The following is a 16968-nucleotide window of genomic DNA, read 5'->3' on the forward strand; positions in this document are numbered from 1 at the left end:
TGAAAATGACCAATTTTTTTTTTTTTTTTATTATTGTTTTTGGTTTTGGAGGGATTATTATTAGGCGTGTGGAGTAAGGAAACTTGCCCAAGGTTTCGCCCTCTGCCTGGAATTGAACTCAGGTCTCTCACTTGCAAAGCGAGTGCTCTAACCACTGAGCTACAGGACTCCACATTTGATGATGGGGCTGATAAGAGTCAGTAATGTGAAATATGTCAATGTCGGATGAATGAAGATAAATTTCAACAGGCAATGGGAACAGTTAATAGGTAGGGGTTCTCAAAATATATCAATGAGACTTCTTGCACCAAACGGAACTCTCAATAGCAAAATGACCAACATGTAACATGCAAGCAAACATTTGCAATTGGCTCCTAATCAGCCGATTTTGTGCAGATCTTATACAATTGTCTTTAGCATGTGCCAACATGGCTAAAATGTGCACTTGATACCCATCTATAATGTCTTTGTACCAATGTTATGATTATTGGATAACTCCCTCAAGGAGAGGAGCATTCATGTCAGGACAGTATTCTTACTGGACTTGCCAGAATTTGAATCACCACTGAATTTGCAGTTAAGAAGCTGTAGAATAATTTAGCAAAACTTGCTCTGTGTTTAAGAGTAAAAATAGATTTAGTTCAGCAGCTAAATGGTTTTATTAAAACCAAATCCCCAAAATAGTGTTTAGGATTCATCATGAGTATATACACAAAAGTATGTTGGTGCTGAATCATCCAGAACAGTTAAGAGTATGTTCAGTGCTCATCGCAGCCAGAGCAAACTGCAGAATGCTACAGTTAACCTCTGTGTCCCAGAGATTTTTTTTGAGGGTGGAGAAAAATAAAGAGGGAGACAGGAAGGTTTCTCATTTCATGATGCTAGTCAGTGATCGATGTTAGAAAGTGCATGTCTCCTGATCTTGGATAATCCTTGCATTTGATGCAGTACCGTTAACCTCAGGAGGATGTTTCAAAGCAATTCACAGGAGGTCTCGCATTTCTCCTCCTTTGGTCAAATAGACCAATACTAAATGTTTGTATGTGGAGAATTGTTGCTTCGACAAACCAATGAGAATTTAGGAACAAAAAGCTAATTGTGCTTATCAAACCAACTCCAGCACAGAACATTCTATACTGTTACTACCTACTATTACCTCTCCTAATCTCACTTTCCTCTCTTTTCACCACATATTCAAACAAGCCAAAGTTACACCATCGAGCTTTAATTAGCCCTAGTGTTAAACATTATTATACAAGTGAAATGCTACTCTGTAGTTATCTTTATTTAGTGGTTGCTCAATGGTTGGGGCCAAAGCTCATATTTGACTTAACAGATTACAGCATTGGAATGGATACTGTCTTTCATCTTTTTTTTGTCAAGCAACAACAACATATCTTCCATTTATATAGCATCCTTCATGCAGGTGGCATCACAGAGCATTTAACAGTGCCTTGGCTTGATGCACAGCCGCCAATTGTAGAGCGGAGAGGACGAGGGACATGCAATAGACCCATGCCACATAAGTAAAGGTAGAGTAAAATTGGAGCAAATCGGATAGGTAGGGAGGTGCCATGGCATGAAGAGATTTAAAAGTAATGAGCATCTTGAAATACACTAAGTTTATTTAGTGGTACTGTGCTATTTATGTTGCTTCATGTTTTATGGGTGAGGGGGGGTGGGGGGGGGTGGAGAAGTGCAGCAAAAAGTTTGGGAACCCCTCACTTAGATTCCTTTCATAATCTTAAACACTAACTAATTCTCTTAAACTTCTTGAGGCACAGAAAGTACATCCAACGCCACCCCAGCTTTTCACTTTAATTTAGCCTGCTGCCTCACCCTTCTAGCCTTGTAAATTCACCCTGCACATTCTCCAAAGTCAATATGGCATGCCCATGTTGAGTCGCTGAAATCTAAACACTCACATCATCTTTCCAATGAATTTTCACTATTAATGGTACTTAATATATAATACAAATTTACATAGCACATTTCAAGTCAGGAGGATATCAATTGCTATGAAACCATTAACTTGATTAACCGCGCTCTGTAACTGCAACCAGTATTTAGAATTTTAGTGGACATCAATGACACAAGGAAAGGATAAAGGGAGAACAATGGAAAGCATTCAGTTTGCCAGATATGAGCTTTCTATTTACCTTAACTTAGAAGTCCTGTATACGTGCACTTCATAATAATAATCCTTGCATTTGGTATAGAGCGTTATGTCGGAATGACGTCTCAAGATTTACGGTTCAGTTTGGTACTTACGCTGGATGTGAATAAGCTGCTTTGGCATCTTGAACTCTCCACTATAGACTGATTCATAGTAGGCAATGTTACTCTCCGCCTCTGGGACAGGAATAACCATATTATCCCGCTTCTCTCCATAAACCTGCTGTGCTGAAATTGCCCTCTGAAGATGGTGTTCCTGAAGAAGTTAAAGACTTTATTAAAATGCATTCATGTGCAGTTAGAAAACAGTACTTGCATAATTCTTAGCAACTTAAAAAACACAATAGCTTTCATCAACATTAAATTAATTACGTGGTAAAAATTTAATGGCCAAAACAAAGTATTCATTTAACAAATCAAACATTATTGGAGACCATTTCAAAATTGCGAACACAACTCAGTGTTTGAAGTTGTTAAAAGCTTGAATTTACCAAGGTAGGTACTGCTAAAAGTTTGAAAGTACCAGCAAATGAAGCACAATACCAAGGAGATACAATACTAAGTTAATTTAGAAATGACTATTTTAAACTATCCTAGATCATGGATAGACAATGCCCTTAAGTATCACTGCATCATGATTATCACCTGAATAATTGAGAAAAAGGTTTAGATGTAACAGTGTTCAATATTTCCAAATATCCCAGACAATAGTACTGCTAACATTTCAAAAAGTAAGAAGGGTAACCAAAGATGATAAGTTAGTTCAGTAGTTTACTTTCTTTAAAACCACAGACTTAATAGATAATACATTTCCCTAAAGAGTAAATAAGTTGCGCAGTGAATCAACAGAAATTCATACAATAAACCTCACTAAAATGAATATTGTTCAGTGCCAAGTACCTAAAAGGGAGAAAGTACTTTGTCCTAAAGTTCTCTCCATAGTTCTGCTATTTCAGATGGAGATAAAGACAGTACTTTTGATACAGAAAGTACTTTCCCTAAAGTTCAGTTGTCTGAACTCCGCAAGACCTAAAGCAAATATTTAAACACAAACCACAAGCAATACCGGAAGACCTCAAAAAACAAGCAACTTAAACAAACCTTACATAACATGGAAGATACACAGACACAACATAAGCACAGCAACAGTCAGAAATGAAAACGACACAACAAAAATCCAGCTGTCTGGGTATTTCATTACATAAACCACTGCATAACTTGCAATTTATAATACTTATCATTAACATACGCAGTCTCTAATAAAATGCAGACTAATTTCTAATTCAATAATTATTGTAAAGTGGGGAACATGCATTAGAATTGAAAAGAATATTGTTTAGAGCACTGCTAGAACATTGTGTAGATTTGGGCATCACATTACAGGAAAGGTGTCAAAACGATTGAGGGTGCAGAACAGATTCACTTAGACAAGAGGTCCTCAGACTGTGAGTGTCCCTCGTCTAAGAAAAATACAATTGCACCTCCCCATATGGAAGAAAAAGCATGGAAGAAAAACACCATTCTGCCCATATTGTTCACTCCTTCCACAGACTGTGTTGCACCTTAGATTTCACCTTCATCTAATCTCTCAGGAAAAAAATTATGTGAATACTTCCTAATCTGCAAAGGTATTCAACCAAAACTGCAGAATACCTATCTATTCATTCCCCCATAACAGCTGTTCAATGTCAGCCTGCTTTTGCTCCAGTCAATCTTGCTCACCCCTCCCCAGACAAAGAACTGAAAATGCTTACCTTTGAGCACAGGAAGCAGCTAGGCTATGTTCGTGCATTCTCCTGTCTGGCGAGAACTATTTAAATTCAAGTCCTAGTGCGTGCACACAGCCCAGCCGCTGCCCTGCTCCAATTCAATGGGAGCCAGGAAGCCGCTGGGGCAGGTGCAAGCATGCGCGGCCTCTCTCGAGGTTAGTGCAACTGGCTCCCCATTTTGAGAACCTCTAATTTAGACAAACAATATACATGTGAAGGTTCTGTCTTAAAATTGGGGTTTTTCCACTGGAGCAGAGAAGATTATAGTTGAAGTCTTAAGGGGCATGTCAAGTTAAATAGGAAAACTCCCATTTCCTTTTGTTGAGCAATTAGTGACAAGGCAAAGAGGTTTACCACCATTAGAATTAGGGGAGAGGTTAAAGGGTAGTTTCTCAGAGTTGTTGGGGGTGTGGAATTTGTTATTTCAAGTTCCTATTGAGGCTGTATCAATAGATATACATTGTATGATATGGCATATAAAACATTACTGGAGGTGTCCTGCATTCAGATGAGATGTTAAACTGGGATTTTATCTGCCTGTTCAGCTGAATGTTAAAAGATCCCAACGGCACTATTTGAAAAGAAAAGGGAGTTTCTCCCAGTTTATGGTCAACAATGTCCCAGGGAAAAAATATTCATTCATTTCATAACTGTTTGTGGGTCATTGCTGGACAGAAACTAGCTATGGTGTTAACAAATATACAGTATTATACTTTAAAGTAAACCCTGAGAAGTGCTTTGACAGTTGGCAGTTGTATATTCTGCACATAGCATGCAGCAAATCACTTCAGCAGCCTCCTGGAATATCTGACATCAGGACTGAAAGCTGTATGTACCAAATGTGTATAGTGTAGGGCCACATTATAAGTGAACCCATTCATTTAATAAGCTACAGTTCTGAAACGTGATACTTGGGCCGTAAAAGAGCTCAATGGAGTATTGAACTATCAACTGCAAATAAAATTCATAGAAAGTTAGAAAACTAGATAGGCACAGATGGATGGGAAAATAAATAGCGAACGTTTAAAACAACACTGGAGATATGCAAGATAGCATAATTGCACCCAAACATGCCCTTCTGCTTTGCAATAAACAAATAGCAAACATAAAAACACTGAAAATATAACACCAGATATAAAAATAAAAACTAACCAGTTTGTAAATAAAACATATTCAATAAATACCAACACTCCAAAATATCTGTGGTATAAACCTACATGTTGTTAATCCAGTAATAAATCTTGCACACTAGAGAAAGAATTAAATGTTGACCAAACAACTATTCATTCATACATTATAAGAAATACATCATTCCTCAAATATAGAATAAAAAGTTTAATCTTCAGCCAAGGAGTATAGGTTATAGTTTGTGTGGGAAGCTGTAAAGTCAGCACTAGAAGTGTACCACAATTCAGGTATATCGCGTCTCAAATGGAGGTTCGCAGGGTTAACAGAATTCATGTGGGAAGAATTCCTACTCCAATTGTTGGCCTATATCAATTGCACAATGGTTGGGGAAAATGTTTAACTATAAATATCAGGTCTAATTTTAAACTTCAATCTGTTGAGATCAATTTAGTATTGATTAGCTTGTTGATAACAGCTTCATATCGACTGGAACAAATCTCCATAGATTGTAGCAAAACCAGAAAAGAATTGGGACAGATTTTTTTTCCTGAACAATAAAGTAGCAGAACTGGGGGGAGGGAGAGCCCAGGAGAAAAGTAGCCTAACATTCAAATACAATTGGCAGCCTCCACCGGTTACGTAGGTTGTGGTCAACTGGGAAAACTATTCAAAAGGCAAGACAGAGGCACAGATGGTATAATGTTACCATGCCACACACACAATGAGTTTCTCCACATCAAAAAAAATTAAAAATCCCGAATGATAAAAAAAATTTAAATAAAAACTTCAGCTTTTGCTATTTGTATTGATCAAAGTACAGCTGGTGGTGTTTTATAAAATCAACAAATTCTAGCTAATTAACTCAATTTTTTAATTTTCTGAATGGTTATTGCAGTTACTTATCTTACCACAGTTTTTTTAAGTCTCGGTTTCAAGCCGATTTCTAAGGTCTCACAGATTGAAGCCAAGCTCCTTGGGACCCTATTTTCTACAATCAGGTGTTACAATTACAAAACAACTGGCTTGCATTGCAGTGATTATAATTTTAAATATGCTATTTCAAAAGGCAGGTGGAGGATAATAATGATTTGTGTAATGCTTAGCTATTCAAAGACAGTGGTCATTAACCAAGTCGATTACATTTTACTAGTATTTTAAGCACTCAAGTATGCATGCATGCGAACGATGAGAACAGAGAAAGTACAGAGCAATGTAAAGAAAAAAAAGTTCCTAAATAACAAAATCTTTCAATAGTTTTTTGTGCATATATAAGTTCCCCTTGAACTGCTAAAATCATCTCCTTTCACAAACAGTCTCTTTCCGCATATTCACCACTGTACGAGATGAATCAAATCTGTCCGTTTACCTATCATCTTCCTCTATATAATACTTGCATTTGATATAGCGCTTTTCACGTCTTCTATACATCTCAAAGCGCTTCAGAATATATTGTAAAATGAATTAATTGCATACTTGTGGGGCGAAACGCGACAGCCAATTGCGCACTGTTATGGACTCAAGTGAAGTGACCAAATTATTTTTTTTTGTTGAGGGATTATTATCAGGTGTGTGGAGTAGGGAAACTTTCCCAAGGTTTCACCCTGCCGGGAATCAAACCCAGGTCTCTCACTTGCAAGGCGAGTGCTCTAACCACTGAGCTACAGGACTCCACAAAGCTGGGAATTCATGCCTTTTATAACTATGAACATATTTTTCTATACCTTTAGGTCTTGAAATAAATTTCTGAGAACATTCTCTACTTTAGCCTTATTTGTAACTTAGATGCATAATTCCTAGCTTCCATTGTTTTTTTTAAGAGTCTCGAATGGAAAGATTTTCCAATTGTAATACACTAACTGTATACAGTAGTTCAAATTGGACCTAATTAGTGCACTATACAAATTCCATCACATCCTGTGACATGCGCTTATTCCTTTAGGTACAGACTTTCAGGATCTTGTTGGCAATCTTTTCTGCTTCCATAAACTGTGCACACAGTTTCACCAAATCTATACACCAAATCCAAACCATTTCCTGTGTAGAAGTAAATATGTAAAATACTGTTTTATATTGCTCAGCAAACATTTTATTCTTCAAACAGTTAAAACATTAAGATGTCAGCCTGGTTTCATTCAGCCTTGATTGCTACAGTTAGCAGCAATTAAGTTGAATCAAGCTGTAATTTTGTCAATGCCTGTCCTATATTGTAGAATCACTAAACTAAATTATGTTCCAAACAACATAAATTGTTTTTTTCCTATCTAATTGCTACTTTAGATATGTTAGACGTTTATAAAGAGATCATTCTAAACTTATAAAGATAGTTAGTTAGACCACAGTTAGAATATTGTATCCAGTATTTGTCACCCACTTTATGAAAGGTGTCAAGGCATGAGGGAGGTTCAGAGGAGATTCACTGAACGATACTGGGGAACAGCGCTTTGGCCTTTGAGTGGAAACTGGAGGAACTCAAGACTTTTTGCACAGGAACAAAATGTTGAGGGTGACCTGATAGAGACCTTTAAAATATGAGTGGTTTTGATAGTTAACAAGGAGACAAGATAGATATCCTAAAGTTAGCAACAGGGGTATGGAGAAAGGGCAGATAAGTGGGACTGAAACAATTGCTCTCAAGCAGAGGGGTCAAACACACGGTAGGCCACTGTAATAATAGGGTAATATTTGTCGACACTCCCATTAGTTTCTAAAATCACATTGATATAGTATATTGGAATTCTTCTTAAAAACCAACCCTCCTCTTTTCAAGACGTATTCAAATCTGTGCATTCTGAATCGCATAAAGAACATTCCCATGAAGCCAATGAAGCTCAGAGTTAGTAAAAAGTCAATCAGAATGCATTTGCTCAATACATATGTGAAGGCATAAATCGCATTTAGCAAAGGTAAATTTCATTGCGGAACTAAATGGTATTTGCACAGCCAGTCAGTAGTTTTTGTTTCAGTGATGTCAAAAATGCTATACTTTTAAGTTAACATGTTAACATGGGGTTAACTTCCACATGTATGCGGATGACACCCAACTCTACCTTTCCTCCTCTACTCTCAACTCCACGACCACCGATGTCCTGACAGCCTGCCTGTCCGACATCGAGTCCTGGACGAGAGACAACTTTCTTCAGCTCAACGTGCGAAAAACCGAGGCCCTCCTGATTGGCTCACGTCAGCGCCTCCGCACCTCAGGCGCTGACACCATCAGCATCCAAGGCTGCACTCTCCACCTCTCAAAGCCAGTCAGGAACCTCGGCGTTTTGTTTGACCCTGAGCTGTCCTTTCTCCCTCACATCCGCACCACAACTGGCACCGCCTTCCATCACCTCCGGAATATCGCCAGATTACGGCACTACCTCACCCCTCACGCTGCTGAAACCCTGGTTCACGCCTTTGTCACCTCAAGGCTGGACTATGGGAACTCTCTCCTCGCCGGCCTTCCCGCCACCTCCCTCCACAAGCTGCAGGTCATTCAGAACTCTGCAGCTCGTGTACTGTCCCGCACCAGGCTTCGGGACCACATCACTCCTACCCTCGCTCGCCTCCACTGGCTCCCCATCCCCCAGAGGATTGATTTCAAGATCCTCATCCTCACCTACAAGGCCATTCACGGCCTTGCTCCCTCCTACCTCTCCAACCTACTATCCCCCTACCTACCTGCCCGTACCCTCCGTTCCTCTGGCTCCGGTCTGCTCCACGTCCCCCGCCCCAACCGCCCTACTATCGGTGGTCGGGCCTTCAGCCTCTCAGCCCCGAGGCTCTGGAACTCCATCCCCCAGTGCCTTCGCCTTGCTTCCTCCCTTTCCTCCTTCAAGGCCGGTCTCAAAACCTTTCTCTTTGACCGAGCCTTCAGCTCCCCTCTCGACTCTCTTCCTCCTCCTCGCTCCCTCCCTTCCCTCCCCTCACCCTGACCATTTCCCCCTCCTCTCTCCCTCCCTTCCCTCCCCTCACCCTGACCATTTCCCCCCTGCTCGGGTCATGACCCAACTGTGCAGCGCCTTGGGACGTCCTCCTGACGTGAAAGGCGCTCTATAAATGGAATCTTGTTGTTGTTGTTGTTGTTGTTAAATATTGAGACTTAGCAATTGCCCACATACTTGTTTTTAAATGAAAAGGAATTGTGCAGTGGGATAATGTTTCATGTAAATTGGTATATTTGAGTAAATATACACACAATCACTAGAGACATTATCAGAACAGTACATCGTATATATATTTTTTTGTGGTGCGGCCCACTAAGTGTACAGTGTTGATTTAAATTGTCCTTGTGGCCAGATGAGTTTGACACTCCATGCTCTTGAAGAAGCCAGCACAGGCACAATCTGTCAAATGGCCTCCTTCTGTGCTATAAATTTCTATGCTTCTATACAATCCTACGGTTTTGTACAGAATGTAGTCATTCAGAGCATTGACTCACATGTACCTCTCACCAGTTGTATACCTTCGTTAAACTGACATCTCACTAAACCTCTAAAATGACATCTGGAACAGAGTATGAACTACACATTTTGGAAGATTATTCTCAATCTTCTCAGAGAAAGAAAGTTTGGGGATTTTTACAGCACACTATCAAATACTTCAAGTATTTTACACTAATTGCTAATAGTAGTCAGATTCTGTGATAATAGTGGTTCAGATCCATAAAGTGATACCATGTGTTATAACCGCATTAAGGTGGAAGTGCTGACTGTTGGCCACAGATGACATTGTTGCTGACTTCAAGCATACAGAAAGTTGGTCAGTTAGCAGTAACTGCTCTCCCAAACATTTCCATTGATTACTATGATGCTACAGACACTGGGAGGGAGGCCCTTCTATGCCCCTACCCCAGGTGTATGCAAACCCAGGACAGTCAATACTGCTAATGCTTCAGTATGGCTATATTCAAATTTCCACAAACAATGCATAATCTCCCGCTCTACAGTAGACACTATTCCAAATCAGTGTAGGTTCTACTCCATTCACCTCCCAAGAGAAGGTTCTGCTCCAATCCCGAGTTAAACTGAGCACAATTCCAAGACATCCACCTAACCTTTATCTCCTAAACAAATTACCTCTCCTAGTACATTTGTGTTATATTTCTGTGCTCAGCAAAGACTTTAAGATATTATGGTGTTAGAAGCATTACTGAGTGACAATGTGAGAAAATCATTTGTCAATAATCCAAATCTTAAAATGTACTGAAAATACATTGCTCTGGCTCCCTCATATGGTCACCTTCAGTTACTCCATAATTTGAGACAATCAATACTCGAGTTTATAAAAGTACCAATTTAAGTAAGGACATTACTGTTCACGACTTGAGTTTTAAATGGCACCACTAATGCAATATACATTTTATCAAAGACTTGGCACTTGACTAAAAAGTCAATTAAGCATCTCTACATTGACTCAAGAAAAAAAATCTCTCAGTTCTTTTATGTGGGTAACATTGCTCATTTAAAGACAATCATGCTGATAATACACAGGTATACAAAGATTTAGTGTGCGAATTGCACATCAGATCCTAGCAATGCTACCAAAAACCTTGAATTTTTGTAGTCACAATGTATAGACAGTCCTACCTACCCAGTCACGTCAACATGCCGGGGACGATTCAAGTTTTGTAGACATAGGCAGTCACAAGTGGACAGTAGATATTCTATGATTAAAATCTCTATACCATAGTGTGGAGTCCTGTAGCTCAGTGGTTAGAGCACTCGCTTTGCAAGCGAGAGACCTGAGTTCAATTCCAGGCAGGGCGAAACCTTGGGCAAGTTTCCTTACTCCACATACCTAACAATAATCCCTCCCAAAAAAAAACAATCATAAATTGGTCATTTTCAATCTACGACTGTTTGTGGGACATTGCTGTGCGCAATTGGCTGCCGCATTCTCCCACAAATACAGTCAATTCACTTTACAGTGTCTTCTGTGAAGCGCTTTGGGAAATCCCCTCGACGTGAAAAGCGCTATATGAAATGCAAGGATTATTATTTCATATTATTTCATGTATTTCATTGAAAATTCATTATTTACAAGTCATACATTAATTAAAATTCCCAAACCACTTATTTATCTGTATTTTTGCCATCTTATTTACAAAAAAGTATTATCTTATTTACAAAATTAGTCATCTAAGTAAAAAAAAAGTCGGCAAGCGTGGCTAATAAAACAATGCCTTTAATGCTGTTTGGGGCTCAAACACTTTATTGGCATAAGTGTGCCAAGAGTTTATGGCGAAGTTGACATAGATGATACGTTTTAGTATTAATGTGCAGAGAAGGGACTGGGAATTCACATTTTTGTTGATATAAGCTGGGTGTTGACATAAACGGGTTCTAGAAGTGGCTAGGACTGTAATATAAACTTGACTTTAGTGCTGGTTTGGTGAAGTATTTGGGTTTGTTTTGCATGGTGTGATTCCACATTTTTATCAATGGTTTAGGATTTAACATCTCTCTAATGGATATTCAATTTGTTAATTATCTGATGTTACAACTAATCAAGATCAAATGGTTATTTATTGAAACATTCCAACTAGTTTTGCACCCATATCAAAAGTTGGCAGCCATGGGAATCCTCAACCTACAGGTGTCTCAGAATGAAATGACGAAACATTACCACTCAACCTTTGATTCTTCCCTCAAATCAGAACAATAGCACAAACATCTGGCTGCACGCTTAAGTAGGTTCTCAACAGTGACTTACAGCAATTTTAATGGCCAATACATGTAATCAAACATGTAAATGTATCCAAGTCACAAAGAGAGCATTTAATGATACATTCTTGCTAAAAATGAATTTGTAAACTGGGATAGGGAGCTGTTCAGCAGAGATTAGTTAGAACTTTAGATAACTGAAGAATTCTATAAGTACATGATACAGCGATACCCCCGCACCAGCATGGGGGGGAACCCAGGACTGTCTAGCACCCTTGGGGCGAAATTAGTATTGTACTATTCCTGGCTAAAGTGCAGCTGCAATATTATGTGCTCTTTTAAGCACCGTATTAAAGGAATGTGGAGTCCCGTAGCGTAGTGGTTGGAGAACTCGCCTCGCAAATGAGAGCACCTGGGTTCGATTCCTGGGCACGTTCCCTTACTCCACATGCCTGTTTACCTAGTAGCAAGTGGGAACCTGTTTGTTGTCGAAAGGTGGATTGCTTTCTGGGGATAATAATATCTTCAAATAAATAGTAATAAGGTCAATAAATTCATGACTGGTTGTGGGACACTACTGTGTGCAATTGGCTGCTGTGTTTTGCCTACAAAACACTCAGTCAATTTGGACTATATCCCGTGAAGCGCTTTGAGAGGTCTTGAAGACGTGATAAGGCACTATATCAATGCAAGGATTATTATAATAATTAAGTCTGGGATTGGTACAGTGTAGATTCAGTATGTCAACAGGCCAACATTCAAATAAGCATTCAAAACAACGAGGCTAAAAAACGTATGGAGCAAATCATCATAAATGGCTTTGAAGTCGGTCTCAAAGTTTAATGAAAAAAAATTCAGTTCATACACCAGTTTACAGTTAACACACCCCGGATCAAAGTTTAATCGTATTTTTCTTCTGAGTTAAAATCAATTGCACATTTTCAAATGTATTTATATGATCTAAAATTAAGTTCTGTACTCAGAAGTCTAATTGCCCACAAACAAACTAGATCCATTTTAAGCCTCAAGAGTAAAATAAGTCAAAACAATTTTAAAACCTAATTTTGAGGAGTGTTTCAAAGTTCTGAAGAACATATCTCAGAACATGGAGAAACTAAGGTACAGTAATTTTCTAACAAAAGTTTCACATTGAGGTTACCAAGTTTTCATGCTACTTCCAAGTGTGACACAGTATATAAGGCAATTGGAGAATCTTATAACTTATACAAACACCTGAATTGACTGAATTCCCTGTGTAAATAATTACATCATGCACTGATTTAACAATAAGTTACCATGAAATGTGTTCTCTATTCAACAACAATTCCATGGCTATATTACAAATATCATTTATACACTGAAAACCTCAAACAGCAATTCATCAGATACTACAGGATCCACATCTGCATTACAAACAGTTATGGTTCAGCAAGCAGCATAAGGAAAACAATCCAAAGATGAACGAATTGCACTCAGTCGTCCTCAACTTATGAACTCTTTTTAATAACAACCTGCAGATTTTTAAGTTTGATTATTGAAGCAATTGCAATTTTGGATTAATATCATGTCCCTTTTATATTAAAAAAGTGATTGGAAAAGGTTCACCAATAGAATAGCTATACTGGATTATACTGTTCGATGTAGAGGCGGAGCTAAGTGAACTCATAGGAAGACCAATTCTCAGTATTCAATAACAATTATATTCAGTTATTTAAGAGCTGGGAGTGTAATTTATCCTGCTCGTTAAATTACATGTTTTAGAAAAATGATGGTCCAGCTAAAAATGTTTCAACTTAATGTTTTATATAAAAAAAATGCCAAAATCAGCATCAGTATGGTTCAGGTTTGCTCAAAACCAAACAATTGCATTACAGTACAATTTTAGTACTGTTCTGATAAATTAGCATGGAATTCAATTATAGTGCCTTAAAGCTGAAATCTCTCAAAGCATTTCAAAGTAATTACTGTTAATGTTAGTATGAAACGTATACTTTAACATCTAAACACAAAAGAGCTCTGGTTGGTCGACTCAAACACCATTGCTTTTCACTATATAACTAGCACCTTAGCGTAATGAAATGTCTCAAAGGGCTTTTGTAAAAGCACATCTGCTGCAATTATTCAACACAGCCATAAAATGAATGACCATTACTTTTTTTCCTCTGGAAGATTGTTGTCAAAGAACCACTACACCATTTGAAAAAAGTATTTCAGATTGTATTTGTAACAGCAGACAATTTGTGAATAGCACTGTCCCACAAACGGCAAGGAGGTGAATAGCCGATTTAGCTGGAGGATGTTTTGCTGGGTTGCCGGAAAACTCCCTTCCCTTTTCAAATAATATCATGTTGGATCCTTTAATGTTCACCTGCCAAGGCAAACATTATCTTGATTTAATGTTTCATCTGAAGAACAGCAGCACTCATAAAATAGCACTAACCACCTACTGGAATCAGCCTAGACCTACACTCAAAGTCTCCAATGAAGGATTTCATTAAAATGTATATCAGGGCCATCAATAAAATTTCTGCTTATTATTGAATTAGTTTTAAAATATCACCCAATTACCCAACTACATTTAAACTTGTGACTGTAGTTGCTGCTGAGTGTTCGATAGTTCAGCATTTCAATTGTCCCTAGGATTTCTGTAGTGTCAAGGTGAGCTAGTGAAATTTCCTATGTCTACTTTAAATGTGGAACAACATCCGGCAATTGTAATATAACTTATAATTTAAAAAAATTAGTTTGAGCTCAAGTTAACGATTGTTACAGAAGTGAAGAGGCATATTGCATAACATTGCATTTTCTGGCTTAACGTGTTTTTTTTAAAACTCCGACAGATGATTGAAAATGCTAACAAATTGCATCCTACACATATCTCAAAAATAATTAAAATATCATTAACAAACACATGGACAAACCACCATTAGCTTGTTGTGTTATTTTCACTTCACAAATAAAGGTAGTGAAAGCCAGGAAACACCCGAGAACAGTTTTGCTCACAGCCTTTGCTTGTGACTGCTAACCAAACAAGGTTAGTGGACAGATCACATTTGATAGCAGCTCATACACAAATCTTGAAACGTATATTTTAATATCTAGACACAGTAGAGTTTGGGTTGGCTGACTCATTGCTTTTCAATATACAGCTCGCACCTTATCGTAGTGAAATGTCTCAAAGGGCTTTGGTAAAGCACATCTATTGCAATTATTCAACACAGCCATAAAATGAATGACCATTATTTTTTTCCTCTGGTGGATTGTTGTCAAAGAACCATTTGAAAAAAATGTTTCAGATCATTTTCTAAAGTCTATCGGAACAGCTAGACGGGCTAGCTCAGTAGAATATCTCACCTGGGTGGCGCCTCTAACAATCCAGGTTGTGTCAGCCTGGATCAGTGGATAGCACTCACATCCAAGTCAGAAAATTGAGAGTTTAAACCCTACGTAGGGACTATGAACGCAGTCCAGGCTGGCACTCCAAAGCAATGCTGGGGTATTCTGCATTATTAGAGGTGCCATCCTACAGACAAGACAAGAAAATGAGGCCCATCTGCCTTTTCAGATGAATATTAAAGATCCCCAGCCACATTTCAGAAAAAGTCCTCCCAGTGTTCTGGCCAACACTCCAGTAGATAACATTGTTCGTTCACTTCTTGGTTGTTTATGGGACATTGCTGTGCACAAATTGGCTGCAAAAACACTCACACTATACAGTAAATCCTGTAAAGCACTTTGAGACGATGACATGATAAGAAGCTACATCAAATCCAAGGATTATAATCTTACTTTTTAAGAACCTTACACATATTGCACTGCCTGCAAATAGGTATGCAGTTAAAAAATGTCAGTCTGGATGTTTAAAACAGACATCCAAGGTGAAACAAGCTTGATGGATCCAGTGACCCCCCCCTCTATTTCTATTCCTTAAGTTCATATGGCAGTAAATTTGATGGCAGCTTTATTTGATATTATTGTGCATCCTCTGTTATTTTGCTGAGTGTTCCAAAGATAATGTTGAAATAAATCAGGCAGCTCTAATGTGGACAGCTGCAGCACTGACCAGTACCTCTGAAGCACTACTTTCACAGCAACAATAGCAGTTGCTTCTGTAGACAGCTTCCCCCACCCAAAAAAAAACTGGCATTCAAAAGCAGTCACGCTCATTCTGTGCAGGCAGAAGTTTCACTTCTGCTCGCCTGTAAAGCACCATCTCCAATGGTTGAGGAATGTAGCAGCCTCCACATATTGGCCCACATGTTGTGGAATCATCCATCATATAAAGTGGGAAACTTCCACAGCTCTGCAAGCTGAAGTTAGAAATACAATATTGCTCGTATAATAAACTCATGATAAGTGAAAATAGACAGCTGGGGCAGAATCTGCAATAGGGAATTGTTTACAAAAGTGAATATTTTGCTTTAAGGTTATAGTTAGCAACAAGCCACATGCTTTGGATGGCACATTTTTAAATTCATGTTTGATTTTCATATGGCACAAAAACTGTCTATTCAGTCAATTTAGTCCATGCTGGTGTTTGTTCTCCACACAAGCCCCATCCTTCTTATTCTCCTTTCTTAAACAACTTTGATTTACATAGCACCCTTCATGTAGGGTAACATCTCAGAGCATGTCACAGGGACAAGTTTGAATACCAAGCAAGGTAGTGGTAGATGGCCATAGATACGTACACCCCTTTATTCCTTTCTCCCCCATGAATGTATCACGTTCCATTAAATACATTGCTGTCTCTTGCTTCAACCACAGCTTCCAGCACAGAATGCGAGTTTCACATTACCACTATGTGAAGAAGTTCCTCCAAAACTCCCCATTAGACCTATAAGAGTGGAAGTAACAAAGAACAATGGCAGCAATTTGATTTGATTGTTCATAGAGCATCAAAGCAACAGTTTAGAACAGATTTTGAAAAGATCGATCAAGTACCAGCAGCTTTTTTTTTTGAAGGTGCTTCATTAAAGCACTGATCCATTTACAATGTGAATGAGCACACGTAGTGAAACCAGCGATTGTGGCTTATTATAAAACAGGCTGTGATTTTATGATTTCATGACGATGAGGCTCCACTATATTAAGTTTGTAGTGGATCAACAAATGCAACAATTATTCCATATTTATCAAATGGATAATGGGCATAATATTCCTTGGTAAGGAATCCTCAATAACCTGATTTGATTATGGGATTAGTTATGCATCAGAACCAAGGGTCGAAAGACTATGCAGTTCCT

General features: G+C 38.5%; 1 protein-coding gene across 4 annotated transcripts in view; it reads right to left on the bottom strand.

Annotated features, from left to right (window-relative positions):
- Window positions 1–16968, bottom strand: part of epc1a (enhancer of polycomb homolog 1 (Drosophila) a) — a 93939-nt gene that overhangs the window by 36332 nt on the left and 40639 nt on the right. For all 4 annotated transcript variants that reach the window (XM_042346565.1, XM_042346564.1, XM_007908935.2 and 1 more), the window contains exon 2: window positions 2272–2431. In XM_042346565.1, the coding sequence (XP_042202499.1) occupies window positions 2272–2431 (160 nt within the window). The remainder of the gene's footprint in view (window positions 1–2271; window positions 2432–16968) is intronic.

This window comes from Callorhinchus milii, unplaced genomic scaffold, assembly GCF_018977255.1.
Source record: "Callorhinchus milii isolate IMCB2004 unplaced genomic scaffold, IMCB_Cmil_1.0 Scaffold2, whole genome shotgun sequence".
Lineage (NCBI taxonomy): Eukaryota > Metazoa > Chordata > Chondrichthyes > Chimaeriformes > Callorhinchidae > Callorhinchus > Callorhinchus milii.